Raw genomic sequence first — 13,907 nt, forward strand, 5'->3', positions numbered from 1 at the left:
CATAACTCTTCTTGTTAGTTCAAAAATGTTTTTATTAGTCCAAGGAAAATTATAGAGCTTGTTGTTTTCTGGCGATAATTATTAAACGAAGAAGCAGTAGAAAGATGCATGTTTTCTTGTTTTGTTTGATTATTGCAGTTAGCAATTATAAAACGTTGAATTTCTATACTCAATTCTAAACTAAATAATACCAGATTAATTTACATTTGATCCTAAAGGAGTACTTGGATAAAACACTGAAGAAAAAGTAAACTTTTGCTATTTTCGTCCTTACCCATTGTGGAAAGCTCCCATAGAAGAATTCCAAAAGACCAGCTGAGGGAAAAACAATTTTAACAAATAAAATATCTCTTGCTACTTAATTCATTTTGGACAAAATCGTCTTTAAGTAAAGCTCATATAGTGATGAAACCACGTAAATAACGTTTTTAGTTAAACAGACCGTCCATTTAACAGATCTCTGTCAGGGGTCCGTAATCGTTTTACCCGAGACATTTGACAGCCTTGTGTATTTGACATCGAAGAATTTATGCTAGCTTCTACGTACAGTGATGAATTTATCAACAAAGGAAAAGTGAATGACCAACTAATTCCAAGTAGGTCCGGAAGACATACCATATCGACAAAAACCTTGTGCGAGTTTCTAATAGCATTTTCCGATACTTTATTTATTGCGTTGCTGAACTGTCCGTCATACGTTTGCGCATCTTGACAAGTATAGGCTAAGTTTTTCAGATCTGTGTTGATCTTCTCCATCCTAAACCATCGTTGTTCCTTTATGGTTTATTACTATCTCTTTGGTGTTTTTCTGTCTTAGTAAACTACTATTTTCAGGTTTTCTTCCAAATGTAATTTTGTACGTGGCCAAAATACTGGGACTGAGCCAGCTCCTTTTAGAGGCATTAGTCCTAACTTAGTCTACCAACTTTCCATAAAGTTATGTTACTTTATAACTCTCTAGTTTAAAAGAAAGAAACTTATACATCTCTTTTGGTGCTGTATTCACTGTTGTAGAGTGTTAAAGAGGCATTTGTTCTAAGTTAGTGTACCAACTTTACAGAGAGTTATGTTACCTTAATTATAGCTCTCTAAGTTTAAAACAAAACTTACACATCGCTTTTGGTGGTGTATTCACTGTTGTAGAGTGCTTCAGGCGCCATCCACTTTACGGGTATCTTTTTGCCTTTCTTTAGGTGGTAAACATTCTCATGGGTTTGCCGCATCAATCCAAAATCAGAAATTTTTACTACTTTGTCCTCGCCAAGCAGAACATTGCGGGCTGCTAAATCACGATGAACAAATCCGTTACTTGACAGGAAGTTCTGCATGAAATAAATAAAAAAATAAATAAACTATGATAAGAAAACTACAAAATTTAGAGAAGAAGCCATGCACATTAGCCTTAGCTGGTTTTCATGTGGATCTTCTATCTTGGTAGAATAGGAATTTGGAGGTGTTGGTATTTGCAGGGAATAATTAATAAGGAAAACGTGCTAAATCAGTAGAGAAACTATTTAAGCCACGAAAGGGTTTCCTGGCTTGAATAACTTGATATCTCTACTGTCATCTGACCCCGATTCGGGGAGTAGCCATGAAACACACAAATTTCTCGAATGAAAAATGTCCCTTGGGTTAGCTGCGCTGGATCTACTCTCGTCAGTAAGGTGCTACGTATCCAGCGTAGTTGCGCCGATGGTGTAGTAGATACCACGCCCGACTCGTATGTGGGGAGAAGCGGATTTCAGAGACGTGTGTTGAAAGCCGCCTCTAATTTTGTTTACATCTTTCTATCTCTGTCCTAAATCAGTGCTTGCAAAAATAATAACACGCGTGCGATGCATAGCGTAGCGAGAGCACGCGTTAAGGAATTTACAAACTGTAGCACATAAAACTTATTAACAATCACTGGATAAAACCATACCGCAACACAAACGAAATACTGGGAAGGCTCTACTGCTTTTCAAAGGTGAACGAGGCTAGCATGTCAAATGTTTTGGGAGTTTGCTGTTCCCAAGCTCTGCAACTTACCATTCCGCGCGCTATCTGCCACGCAAAGCTAAGAAGATCCTTTACGTTGAATTCTTCCTCCCGTTGCACATTGTCATGGCAACCACTTTGAGTGACATGAACAGGTTGAGCTTCTAAGTGATTCTCCACTCCTTCTTTCATTTCCGGTTTGATTTCTTCTGCCTCTTTTTCTTTGCCAGCAGCTTCCACGTTAAGCTTGGAAAGATCCATGGTTTCTTTCTCGTTTCCCGTCAGCAGTTGCTTTGATTCATCATCCATTTCCGTACTAAATTGCACTTTAATTGCAGCCAACCTTAAGCGATTTTTCTCGTTACTGTAGTTCTTTTGATAGCTTTTCTACCGGAGGGAAAAAATCAAAGGATATTAATAAGAGACTAAGGGATTAAGATTAACAAGGGGGAGGGGGTTGGTATCTTGGGGTTACAGAATCAATTGGAACGTAACTGAAAACTGCTACACCAGTAATAATTATAGCAATGGCACAAAGAAGGAATTACGATGAGGTACCTCTCCAGAGTGTTTACTTTATTTCTCTCATAATATTCAATGTTTTTTTCATTTAATTTTTATTTTTTGCTCCTTCAAAGCCACCCAATTAATTCCCTCCCCCCCCCCGCCACCGCTAAATTTTTCCCTGAGACTTTCGCTGAAGCCTCGGCCTTTTCAGAGCAAGCAAAAGCTGGCTTTACGACGAGAACCAAAAGGTGCTGGAATAGAATGTGTGTAAATGGGACTCACGGAACTCACTAAAGTAGTTTGGTGTTGCGAAAGAGCTTCTATCAATGCTTTCGATGTTCTATCCTGTTCTACCCGATTTTCAACTAAGACCTGTAATTAAGTGTCAACATTAAAGGAGAAAGCCGCATTAGCTTAGTTGGTTTTCAGCGGGTCTTTTATCCTGATCAAATTGGAATTTGACAATATTTTTTTGTGTAGAGAGGAAAACCGAAGTACTCGGACAAAGGCGAGAACCAAAAACAAACTCGATCCGGTATCGAGCCCTGGCCACATATATCGTTGGGAGGCAAGCGCTCTCGCCAATGCGCCATCCCTGCTTATGTGATATTAAATTTACCTGTATTCTCTTGTTCCTCAGCCAGTGTAATAGATCTCCGTATGACACATATTCTAACACTAGAAATATTGGATCTGAGTTAACGCAACAGCCCAGCATGCTGACAATATTCCTGTGTGAGCCAATCGCCTTCATGAGTTCAATTTCCTCAAGAAATTGATTTCTGGCTTCCTCTTCTGTTGTGTCTAGAGATAAGATCACGTGATCAGTTCTGAAAAAAACTTTTCAATGACGTTGCAGCTGGTTAAAATGGACATACGCACCATAAAACAAACTTTCATCAACCATTAGCAGAGTAGCCGGCAAACATTACAAACCAATCAAAGTTTCACAAAAGAAGTAACAAGTTATTTGTTCTCTGGTTTCGGTGATCAATGTTACACATGGAAAACGTAGTTTAGACATCAGGGGGTGCTCGTTGGAAATTTCGAAAATAATCCCTATAAGGTACCAAGATCCTGTTTTGGGGGCGTGACTTGAACGTTTTCTCACCCTAGGTACCAATTCTAAAACAACACATACTCTCCTGTCACATTTTTTGGGGTCAATACCCTAAATGGGACTGCAAGAGCTCCCGCTGTGGACCTTTCGAGGCTAAACACCGCTTTTTCAATCCCTTATAAAAAGGTTAGACGAGTAATTAACGCCCGCACTTTTTATATGGAAGGTCCTCGGGGGGGGGGGGGGGGGGTAGTGTTTAATTCTTTACTGGTGGTTTAAACGCCTATGACTTGAGAATCATCTACTTACCTCCCAAAACTTTAACAGCTACAATTCGGTCTTCTTTCCAGTCAACAGTCTGTGTTCTTGGCTTATAAAATACTTCAATTCCAGGGGATTCTTTGAACGTGGCTTTAAACACCTTGCCAAATGCCCCTCGACCGATCTCTTCCTTGAAGACAACCTGCTCAGGTAGAACTTCCCAGCGACGAAGAGCAAAAATGGTGGATTTTGATCTAAAGGAAAATGAGCAAATTGGACACAGTGGTTTACTCTTACTGGCCTCTATCACATACCGTAGAATCCCGGTTATAAGCCCTGGGCTTATACAATTTCGTAAGGGTTTTTGGGTGGGCCTATAATCGGGGGGGCTTATAACCCGGGGGCCTTATAATAGGGAGGAAAAAAACGTCTAAAATCCGTCGCTAATGTACCGCCTAATTATTGTTAACTGTATACGGTACCCGGTATAACAGGGGTATAACCGGGAGGAAATTTCTATTAGCAGAGAGGTGAGCTTATAACCGGGAGGAAATTTCTATTAGCAGAGAGGTGGGCTTATAATCGGGGGGGCTTATAACCGTGGGGGCTTATAACCGGGATTCTACGGTATTAGTATAAATCTGCTGGCGTTCTATCACGAATGCCGTTCTCTGATTGGCTACGCTACACTATTTTGTTGTGGACAGTGAGTAGCCTAGTAGTGTGCAATGGGGGTCGCCTGTGAAAACAAGTTAATGAAACCCCAGCAAGGCTTGACCACATGTAACTGAGTAAACGTAACAGTGGCGGATTCAGAGCTTCAGCTAGGCGGGAGGAGTGGGGAGGGGGGATGGGGGGCGGTTTTTTAGCTTGTCCTGCGCAGCTTTTTTCTACGAAAATAGGAAAAGGTGGCGAAAGCTACCGGCCACAAAATATATTCAGATGTCGCGTCGGCAGGGAAGAAAGAGGGCTTTCTATGCTAAGGAAGCGTAAATTGCACACGTTTACCATCTTTCTTACCATCTAATCATGGCGCTTAAAATACGTGTTGCGGTGACGGTGTTTCTTTGACTTTTCTTGCGGTGATGCTGTGTTAGTTAATTTTTTTTGCGGTGTTCAATAACCCCCCCCCCCCCCCCATCCCCATGTCCGCCTCCTCTTTGCTCTGTAAAGTACAACCTATGGGGTAATAACATCCCGTCACCCCCCAAACCAAGAACAATAACTTCTGGTCTGCACTCTTTTCCGTATCTAAGTGCAAACTAACCGTGGAAGTCCCTCCCAGAGGCCTTGAGAAGTTGTAACAAGATAAATGAACTCAAAAGGAACATTTTTAGTTTTGTCAATTGTATTATGCAATAATATGTCAAGTATCTCGGGCAAGTATGTACTTTGATATCTATCGTAATAGTAAACTTTTTATATTGTATTTTAAATTTTAACCTTTTTAATATTTTAATTATTTAGCTCGAAGTTATTAGCTTTATAGCTACTCTCAAATTCGAATATGTCTATTCGAGATTCAGAACAAAGATGGCATTCAATTACCTCCTTGGCCTCAGGTTATGAGCAAGTCGCTTCCTTCTTTTTGCTTTCTGTCGAAGCGCAAATATTAAAATTGAAATGATTATAAGTAGGGCGCAAAGTCCTCCGATTAAGGCAGATAACTGTGTTGCAGACAGCCCTTTAACACCGTCAGATTCTGGAGATTTGTCAAAGCTTGTTTCTTTGCTTGTGTCTGAAGCTGCGAACAAGATTAAGGTGAATATTATTCAAAGTAGAGAAATTCGGCCTATATTCGTAATGCCAGTAGAGAAAGAAATGCCGGCTACCATCGTGGGACCCGCCTCCTACGGACGCAGACGCTCTTTTGGCTCGTCACACAATCTTCATCGTCCACGTGGGGGACCAAGATTGCGTTACGAGGCTAAAGAGCCTCTGCGTAGTAGGCTATCATGGGATCAGTTTCTTTCCGAAGAACTCTTTCGTAAAACTTTCCTTTGCTGAACTGAAATACCATACCAAAATTCTTACTCTAATCTCACTTTAAATGTCGAGAAACGGAAACTTCTCACAGTATGCACAACATCATTTTTTTGCCTAGTCACCACGCTTTTCTCGGTGGTTATCTTCGCTATGGCTCAGATTGCAAGAGGAAATTTTCAAAAACGTACCTGACTGAAGTGTTTTTATTATCCACGGCCTTGATCTCTCGCTCTCTCCCAGTTCATTCCAGGCCGAGATCTCGATCCTGTACAGCGTGTCACATGATAACGATATAGTAAAGTTGGTCGTCATAATGTCAGTGAGGTTAACTTGGTACCAGGGCTCCTCAGTTTCTCGTGGCTGAATTCGTTGGTAGTTTACTGTATACATGGTCAGTGGACACCCGTTGTCTGCAGAAGGGCTCCATGTAAGGATCACATCACATCTCGGTGTTTCGGTTTCCTTGTTTTTGATGACAGGAATAGACGGAACCTCTGTAATGAGAAAGAACAGAATCTAAAGCATCAGCTGGAGAACAATGCTTCACCTCAGAAATATTCTAGCATGTACGGATGCTTGAATGTACTGCAGCGAAATTAGTGACACAAACATCCACTTTTCTTTAGCAGTGTCAAATTATGACAGTTAACGATGAAACCATAGTTAATAGAGGGGAATGGTTTGAAAGCTCGGCAAACATCAAAGGAGCAAACAAAGATGCCAAGATTTAGGTTGGAAAGTCCACGATCGTGCACAATCATTTGTTTTGGGCTCATACACTATGCATGAATTACGTAATCAACACGTTTCTATTGGTTAGTTCCTCAGTACGGAGTAAACAGCTATTGTGTTTTGTGCACGGTCAAGGCCAAAAAAAGAGAACAAGAACCTACAACAAACGAATTTGTTGCGTTTCATAACCATTCCCCTCTATTAGCTATGATGAAACACAGAACTTTGTTTAAAACATGTTAACACTTTTTAAACTTTACATAATAATTAACTAAGCACATCTCCCTGAAAATCTAAACCAAATTTCTGTAAGTATCACTACATAACTTATTATATGCCACATCACCTCCTTGGGTTTTGAAGTTCCATATCTTGCTCTCATTGAAAGTACTTTCCATAAATCCACTCAGTGAGGTAAGAGCTACTTCATACTCTTCCTTACATTTAAGCTGTAGCGTATAACTGTCTGTTTTTCCTTTCACGGTAACTGATTGCCACTTGCTTTTCTTCGCCGCTTTTCTGTAGTACACAGTATATGTGATAACTGGACACGCCCCTTCTAACGGAGGCTTCCATGCGACAACAACAGTTCCTCCTGGAACAGCCTTGGTAGAGTTTACGATTTCAGGAACACCTATTTTCAGAAGAATATGGTTCAATACGTTATCTTATTTCATTTTTTTCCAAACATAAAGTGTAAGTTATCTCAGGTACAACTCATGTACTAGAGTGTCAACTGATCAATAATCTTGGTAGAGAGGATGAGTGGACATCACTTAGGATTAAAAACAAAATCTATCAAACGGTAGATGAGCCCTCAATTGACTAACGGCCCCACATCGACGGGCAGGACTGGCTCCCACCCACACAAGTTAATCACAGGTCATGATAGACACCAAACGTTCCTGCTGCTCTGCCCAGACTACCTCGGGAAGATAATGGTCTCACAAACATCGGAAAAGTTACAAAAACTAACCAATTAACGCATCTTGTAATATATCAAACACGAGATACAGTGTTTCATCCGCATATCCAAACACCGAAAAGAGAGTTGAAAATATGACATGCAGCGGAGTATTTTTGACGAAATTCGAGATGTTTAGATAGCCGATGAACCCGACTGTCTCGGGTGTTTGATATACCTTATCAATCGACTAAGAAAAACTAAGGGCTAAACGGAGAAGTAAAATCGTCAAAATCTATGCTAATTAAGACCGAGTATTCAAACCTCCTTCAGGGTTGTGATTTTCTTTGTTTTGACTTGATGAATAATAACTGAGTTTGAGAAATATCTTTTCAAAATCTATGCTAATCCAAATCTCCTTCACGGTTGTGATTTTCTTTGTTTTTGAATTTTTAAAATAAGTTTGAGAAGTTTATATGATGCTTGTAATCACCATCACTGCTTCACTTGTTTTTTTAATAGCATCAATATATGCAGTGCTGAAGTGAACGCCAACAGCAACAAAAATAGCAATATGCATTTTATGCATCAATTTTAAGCAATTTCAGCACAGATCGCGGAATGGTCATAGAATTAACTAAAATATCAAAATAACTGTTCAAAACTATAGAAGAACTCTAACAAAACACAGGGAAGCCAAGAAGGGACATGGATGGACAAAACTGGAGAGGATTGAAATGGATTGAATTTGGGTAAATTTGAAAAACGTCGGCCCACCTTTTTTCAAATTGATATCAGTCTATATCAAAATGTCATTTACAAAGCTGGAAAATCATTCTCAGTTGTTATGTGGCAGTGATTTTGCAAATGAAAGACTCTTGCTCTGCCAATTTGACGTTTAGAGCTCATAATTAACAAAATTAAACAAAATTACCTAAAATAGCGTGACCTAGCCCCTTTAAGAGGGGATATTTTTTAATGCGACAGTTTTCATACTGTTTGGCAATATCCTCTCTTACAACCTCGTTGAGGTTTCCTATTATCTAATCAAGTCTCAAAAGGTTTACAGTAGAAGGCTCCACATACATTTGGAGCAACTTTCGATGATTTACGGGCTGTATGAAGGACGATTCAAGAAAGTGGGCATTAGCAGGTTTGAATTAAATAAGGAAAAATAAGGATTTATTCCAGATTCAAAATTAACTTTTGAATTTGTAATTTATGATTGGGACCTGACGTCCTCTCGTTCTGGGTCTATCTATTTAACCCTCTTTTTTTTTTTTTACAAATTTTCCCGTTTTATAGTTCCTTTAACTTTCATTCAGTTTCATCAAAATTGAACCAGACCCGCCTGTGGCAAAAACAACAGGACAGTGCTCAGGCCTCAATCTATGTCTAGGTCCGAGTATGGAGGAAGCAAATCATTTCTTCTCTGAAATGTATTATTGAAACTGTCATTTCTCTCTTTCTTATTTCAAGTTACATTAATTAACAATGAGACCCATAGCCCGCAAGGGCTACGGGTCAATAGTCCATGAGGCGAAGCCGAATGAGCTATTGACCCGTGGCCCTTGAGGGCGAAGGGTCTAATTGTTTTCGTATCACCCAACTAGCCGGACAGAAAAGGCAATAATAAAGTTAGCAAATGCAAGTTAAAGAAATATTTATTTGGGAATAAAATGAAAAAAAGCGTCACGCTTTTCGCTACTCGAGGACTATTACTGATAATCTTCTTCTAGCGTAGCCAATCAAAATGCAGGATTTGCATTAGTCCACTAGTTGGGTGATACTAATTATCAATATTACCTCCACCAGTCTTGAAGTTCCATATCTTACTGTCACTCAAATTACTCTCGCTATGACCACTCAACGAGGTAACTGCCACATCATACTCTTTTCTGCAGTTGAGGTGTAGCATATAGCTGGTTTCATTTCTGTTCACGGTAACCGAGTGCCAATTGCTTTTTGCCTTGAGGGATATCACTTCCCTGTAGTGCACAATGTATTTGTCAACTGGACAAGCTAAGGGAGGCTCCCACGTGACGACAACGATCCCGCTTGTTACTTCTTCGGTCGTGTTTACGATAATAGGAACGCCTGAAATAATGATTCAAGAAAACTTGTGAGTCATAAAATTTCGATCATAAGCTCCCCTTCCGAAAATAAATCGCCAAATTCATAGCTTCAAAACTCCTTTCGAAAGTAATTTCCTACGCGTACGAGAGTAATAAAATGTGTTGAATTTTTTTTCAAAAAAATAATATACATACCGTTACTTCTTCCGATCATAAGGCATTCTGCTGCAGCGTTTCTTTTCTATTTCATTTTCGTCGTGATGTCATGTTCAGAAACTTCTGATGTACATTTCGATACATCTAAAGAGTAGAGAACTAGCCTTCTGTTTCTTATCGTTTCGTTTGGAGAATTTTTGAGACCATGTTTTTATGCGGAACTTTATTTTATTTACAACAGAATATTTTAGACTTCGAGTCCTGTAAATTACTTTTGAAAAACAAAGTCCCTTACTGTAATTATTGTTATTAATAAACCTCCCGCCATCACCATTATGCTTGATATCATTAAAATTTCTGCCTAGGCATTGTTCTCAGCAAATTTTGATACATTACCTCTTTTGTGTGACGCCACATGTGACGTCGTTATTAATATTGTGGTATCACACTGAGTGAATATCTGCAGCTCATATCCAATTCGTGAGGAAATCGCTACTTCATACTCTTTGTTACAGTTGAGATGGAGCATCTAAGTGGTTGCATTTCTGTTCACAGTAACTGAGTGCCTCTCGCTTTTATCCCGTGTGACATCACTTCTCTGTAGTAAACGCTGTACACCCATCAATCGGGCACGCCTCTTCCCAGGGAGGTTCCCATTCTACCCCAAAGATCCCCCCCCCCGTTACTATCTTCGTTGTGTTCACAATAACAGAACTACCTTAAAGTGCCCATAACATGAAAATTTTTATTTTCCTATTTGAAAGTCCATATCGAAAAATTAACTTTTGAGAAAGAATTTTTCGATTCGAACGAGAGGTGAATTTCTACGATTTTCTAATGGCATTCAAATTGCCCGTCATTTTGGCACACCACTCGCTCAAGTCTTCCCTCAAGTTATGACGTAGATTCAGGAACACGTGATTAGAGAACATGAGGATTTGAAAGTTGATGTGAAAAAATAGCTGAAAGATTCGTTACCGCTCGATGTAACAACACAGCTGATCCTAAAAAAAGAAAAAGCATACATGTGAATGCCTTTTTCGAATTCGACTCGGAAAACGCAATAGCTCAAAAAAAGGGACAAAATGGCCGTAGATTTTGTCTTGGCGAAAAGAAAGAACTGGGATCCCGATAACACTTCTTCACTTTGCTAGTTTCAATTCAAAGACGATGACTTCTAGTATTGTTTGGACAGCAAAATGAAAAGATCGCTGAAGACTGACAAAATTCGATTACAGGAACACACATATAGGCGTTGATTTAATTCCCTCGCGAGACCTTCCTTATCCTCTTGTTCTTTTTCGCAATTTTGTAGCCATCCCTCGTCTGCTTATGGTTCTTCCACGTAGGGTTCCGTGTAGTTCTGGGGTTCAGTGCTAGCGCTGGCTGACTCGTCGAGACCGCAACTAGTCGCCTCAAATTCTTTTTTTAAAATCGCCAGTTTATTCACTTCCGGATTCAGAGGCACTTTCTTTGATGATAAATATAGGCATGATTGATTTTTTTGTTTACTGAAAAATACCAAAAACGATCGCTGAGCGATACCTTGGCGTTGATTAGAAAAGAAAAGATAAGACCCACGCCAACAAGCATTCCTGAAGCTACGTCACAGCGAGCCCGTGAAGTCCTGACCAGCGGAAGGGGTGTACCAAATAAAAGTAGGATTGAAAAAATCGTAGAAAATTCGCCTCTCGCTGGAATTGAAAAATTCTTTCGCCAAAGTTCATTTTTAATATGGACTTCCAAATAGGAAAATACAACTTTTTTGCGTTATGGGTACTTTAAACAATAATTACAGAAAAACCTCCGGTCAGACCGTCAAAAGTACTCCTTCCTGAAATGTAGGTTTTAAGATCTTCTGATAATAAGCCACTTCTCGCACGAATATAAAGCCCTGGGCTAAATCAAGATTTAGGTTTTTCGAGAACAAAATAATTTATCATTATTGGATCCTCCTATATTAAAGCTTATTTCGTATTTCATATCATGATGGTTTGAGAATGTTTGACGCCCTGAGTGGCCTAGCCGTGCGTGATCTTAATTTTCTCAGAAGGAAACCTCGTTCTTCAACCAAAACTACTTCATTGCATGATAAACCAACAGAAGAATTGTCTTAAACAAAAAACCTGAACGTATTCATTGCCCGCAACTCCCTGACATGGGCCCGCACGGAAAATAGAGAGAGAGAGAGAGAGGAGAGAGAGAGAGAGAAACGAGAGAGAGAGAGAGAGAGAGAGAGAGACACGTCGGGCAAAAAACAACGTGGCGACATTACAGTAGAAAGGGAGAGGTCCAGAGCAGGGTGGCAGTCCTGGAGAGAGTTGCTAGCCTCGGCGCAAGACAAGAGCCATGGAGAGCGAATGTGGAGGCATTATGCGCCACTCTTGCATATAGAGTTAGGTGAAGGCTTACAGTAACTGATAGAAAGGGTAGTAACATAAAGCTCACCTCTTAGTTTATTGATTTGATCCAGCTTCAATGCCGTGCCAAAGACATAAAGATCCATCACAGATCCATGGAACTGATGGTCATCAGTATGACCGTCTTTACCAATCTGGTACAGTTCCCAGTGGGTTGAAAGAATGAGGCTCCTGGGGTGTATGATCTCTTCCCAACTTCTTGCCGTTAGCATAGATAAACACAGCATGTCTCACGTGATCCCATGTGACAGCCACGTTGGGTCCAATTGTCCAAAACTAACGTTGGTACTCTCCTAAGGTACCACCGCTACTTCAACCCCGTTTGGTGGCGATGAAATATGGATCTTAGGTCTTTTAACGCTTAAACGAACCCCTGTACATTCACCAAAAAAAAAAAGAAACTGACCATGGATTCATAACCGAGTCGCTGTAAATCGCTGCCATACCCATCGGGGGCCCATGCGTTTGCTTAATCCAACAGGCAATGGTGAAACTCCGATTGTTAAGGTTTATTATCGGTTGTACTGGCGGAGGAATTTGTTTGGTTGAAAAACGAAAACTCCGCCTTACTTGCCCGGGCATCTTCCATCAGCAAAGAGTGGCAAGCTATCAAAGCTGTAAGACGAACAAAGAAAGAGAAACCACTTGTTTTATCCTCGGTAACTGATTTAGCTAAGTTCCCACTGGGGTTTAGCAAGCAAATGTTAGAAACAAACTACTTTCTCATTGAAGTGTTGTTTTTGGCGTCCGCTCTGTCACTGGTGACAATGGAACGCTATGCCATGATTCATGTTTGTAGTTGAGTTGAAACCCCGTGCTAAGGGCTGTACAGGCCCAATTCTAGATCGTCAGGCTCTATTCCAGTTGATGCAGATGAAAGACACGCCTGGCTCTGAGGACAGGGAATACAACACTATTGTAATCCTAACTGCCAGGAGGGTAAGCCCAGTTGCCTAGTTATACAAGCCTGGCCGAGGAGTTGCTACTTACTTGGTATTTACCATAAAAAAACCACCAGGAAGTGCCTGCAAGTGGCAAAGAGGTTACTGGACTTGAACTCCGTGGAATTACAGTATTGTCCCTGACCAGTTAGCGGGAGAAAATCATCACCAACCTTATAAACTTGTCTTGACCGTCCAGCGAGCCAATGGCCCAAGGACTTCCGTAATCTGAAACAATTAGCAAAATACTGTTTTTATTTGCTTCTGTATTCTTAACTTACAGGGACAATTCTCAGCAAGGGGTGTAACTGATGGCCACAGAGAGACTAGCTTTCCATCAAATTTGCAACCAGTGAACCATCAATTGGAAACCATATTGGGCATACTGTTTTTAAAAACTCTTAACTATGTGGAGGCTGAAGTGCCCATCAATACTTTTCAAATTTTTCTAATGTGGTACTTTTTTTATAGCTGTCGTTCATTGGCTCAAAATTGCCAATTTTAGCTGGTTTGAAGGATTCAGTTTTACGTTCGCCTGTTTACCATAATGTAATAATTAAAGGGTGAAAAGTCCTAACGGCGCAAAACGGGAACATCTCCAGGCCGAGGGCGGTTTTCGACATGAAATCCCATCGCTCGGCTTCCAACCACAGAGCGGAAAGGAGGAAAGCTCCATGAGATCTTTCGTATCATTCAATCAAAAATTCCATCCAAAGGGACGGCCCCACTACTAACTTTCGAAACAAAGCCCAGGACCAAAAATTTCCAAGCCGTCAGAAGCGTAGCGAAAAAAAGTTTTTTTGTTCGCCAGAGGAGAGACAGCTATTCCATAGCCTCTGTCTGGATTGGATACAGTTAAACAATGGCCGTTACAATTCCTCCCGTGGT

At 40.4% G+C, this 13,907-nt stretch overlaps 2 protein-coding genes across 2 annotated transcripts in view; both read right to left on the reverse strand.

The window, feature by feature from the left end:
* LOC138038210 (platelet-derived growth factor receptor alpha-like) overlaps nucleotides 1-12,183 on the reverse strand; it is a 14,695-nt gene extending 2,512 nt beyond the window's left edge. The window contains exons 1-10 of the mRNA XM_068884032.1: nucleotides 12,107-12,183; nucleotides 9,234-9,524; nucleotides 6,870-7,157; nucleotides 5,980-6,285; nucleotides 5,354-5,549; nucleotides 3,854-4,059; nucleotides 3,104-3,288; nucleotides 2,029-2,364; nucleotides 1,111-1,322; nucleotides 275-315 (exon numbers count right to left, since the gene is read on the reverse strand). Coding sequence (XP_068740133.1) covers nucleotides 275-315; nucleotides 1,111-1,322; nucleotides 2,029-2,364; nucleotides 3,104-3,288; nucleotides 3,854-4,059; nucleotides 5,354-5,549; nucleotides 5,980-6,285; nucleotides 6,870-7,157; nucleotides 9,234-9,524; nucleotides 12,107-12,164 — 2,119 coding nt within the window. The 5' untranslated portion in view covers nucleotides 12,165-12,183. The remainder of the gene's footprint in view (nucleotides 1-274; nucleotides 316-1,110; nucleotides 1,323-2,028; nucleotides 2,365-3,103; nucleotides 3,289-3,853; nucleotides 4,060-5,353; nucleotides 5,550-5,979; nucleotides 6,286-6,869; nucleotides 7,158-9,233; nucleotides 9,525-12,106) is intronic.
* Nucleotides 12,184-12,644: 461 nt separating this feature from the next.
* The window catches only part of LOC138037684 (uncharacterized), an 8,336-nt gene continuing 7,073 nt past the window's right edge, over nucleotides 12,645-13,907 (reverse strand). The window contains exons 4-5 of the mRNA XM_068883585.1: nucleotides 13,193-13,247; nucleotides 12,645-12,693 (exon numbers count right to left, since the gene is read on the reverse strand). Of these exons, the coding sequence (XP_068739686.1) occupies nucleotides 12,645-12,693; nucleotides 13,193-13,247 (104 nt within the window). The remainder of the gene's footprint in view (nucleotides 12,694-13,192; nucleotides 13,248-13,907) is intronic.

Source organism: Montipora capricornis, chromosome 2 (genome assembly GCF_036669925.1).
Source record: "Montipora capricornis isolate CH-2021 chromosome 2, ASM3666992v2, whole genome shotgun sequence".
In the NCBI taxonomy this organism is placed as follows: domain Eukaryota; kingdom Metazoa; phylum Cnidaria; class Anthozoa; order Scleractinia; family Acroporidae; genus Montipora; species Montipora capricornis.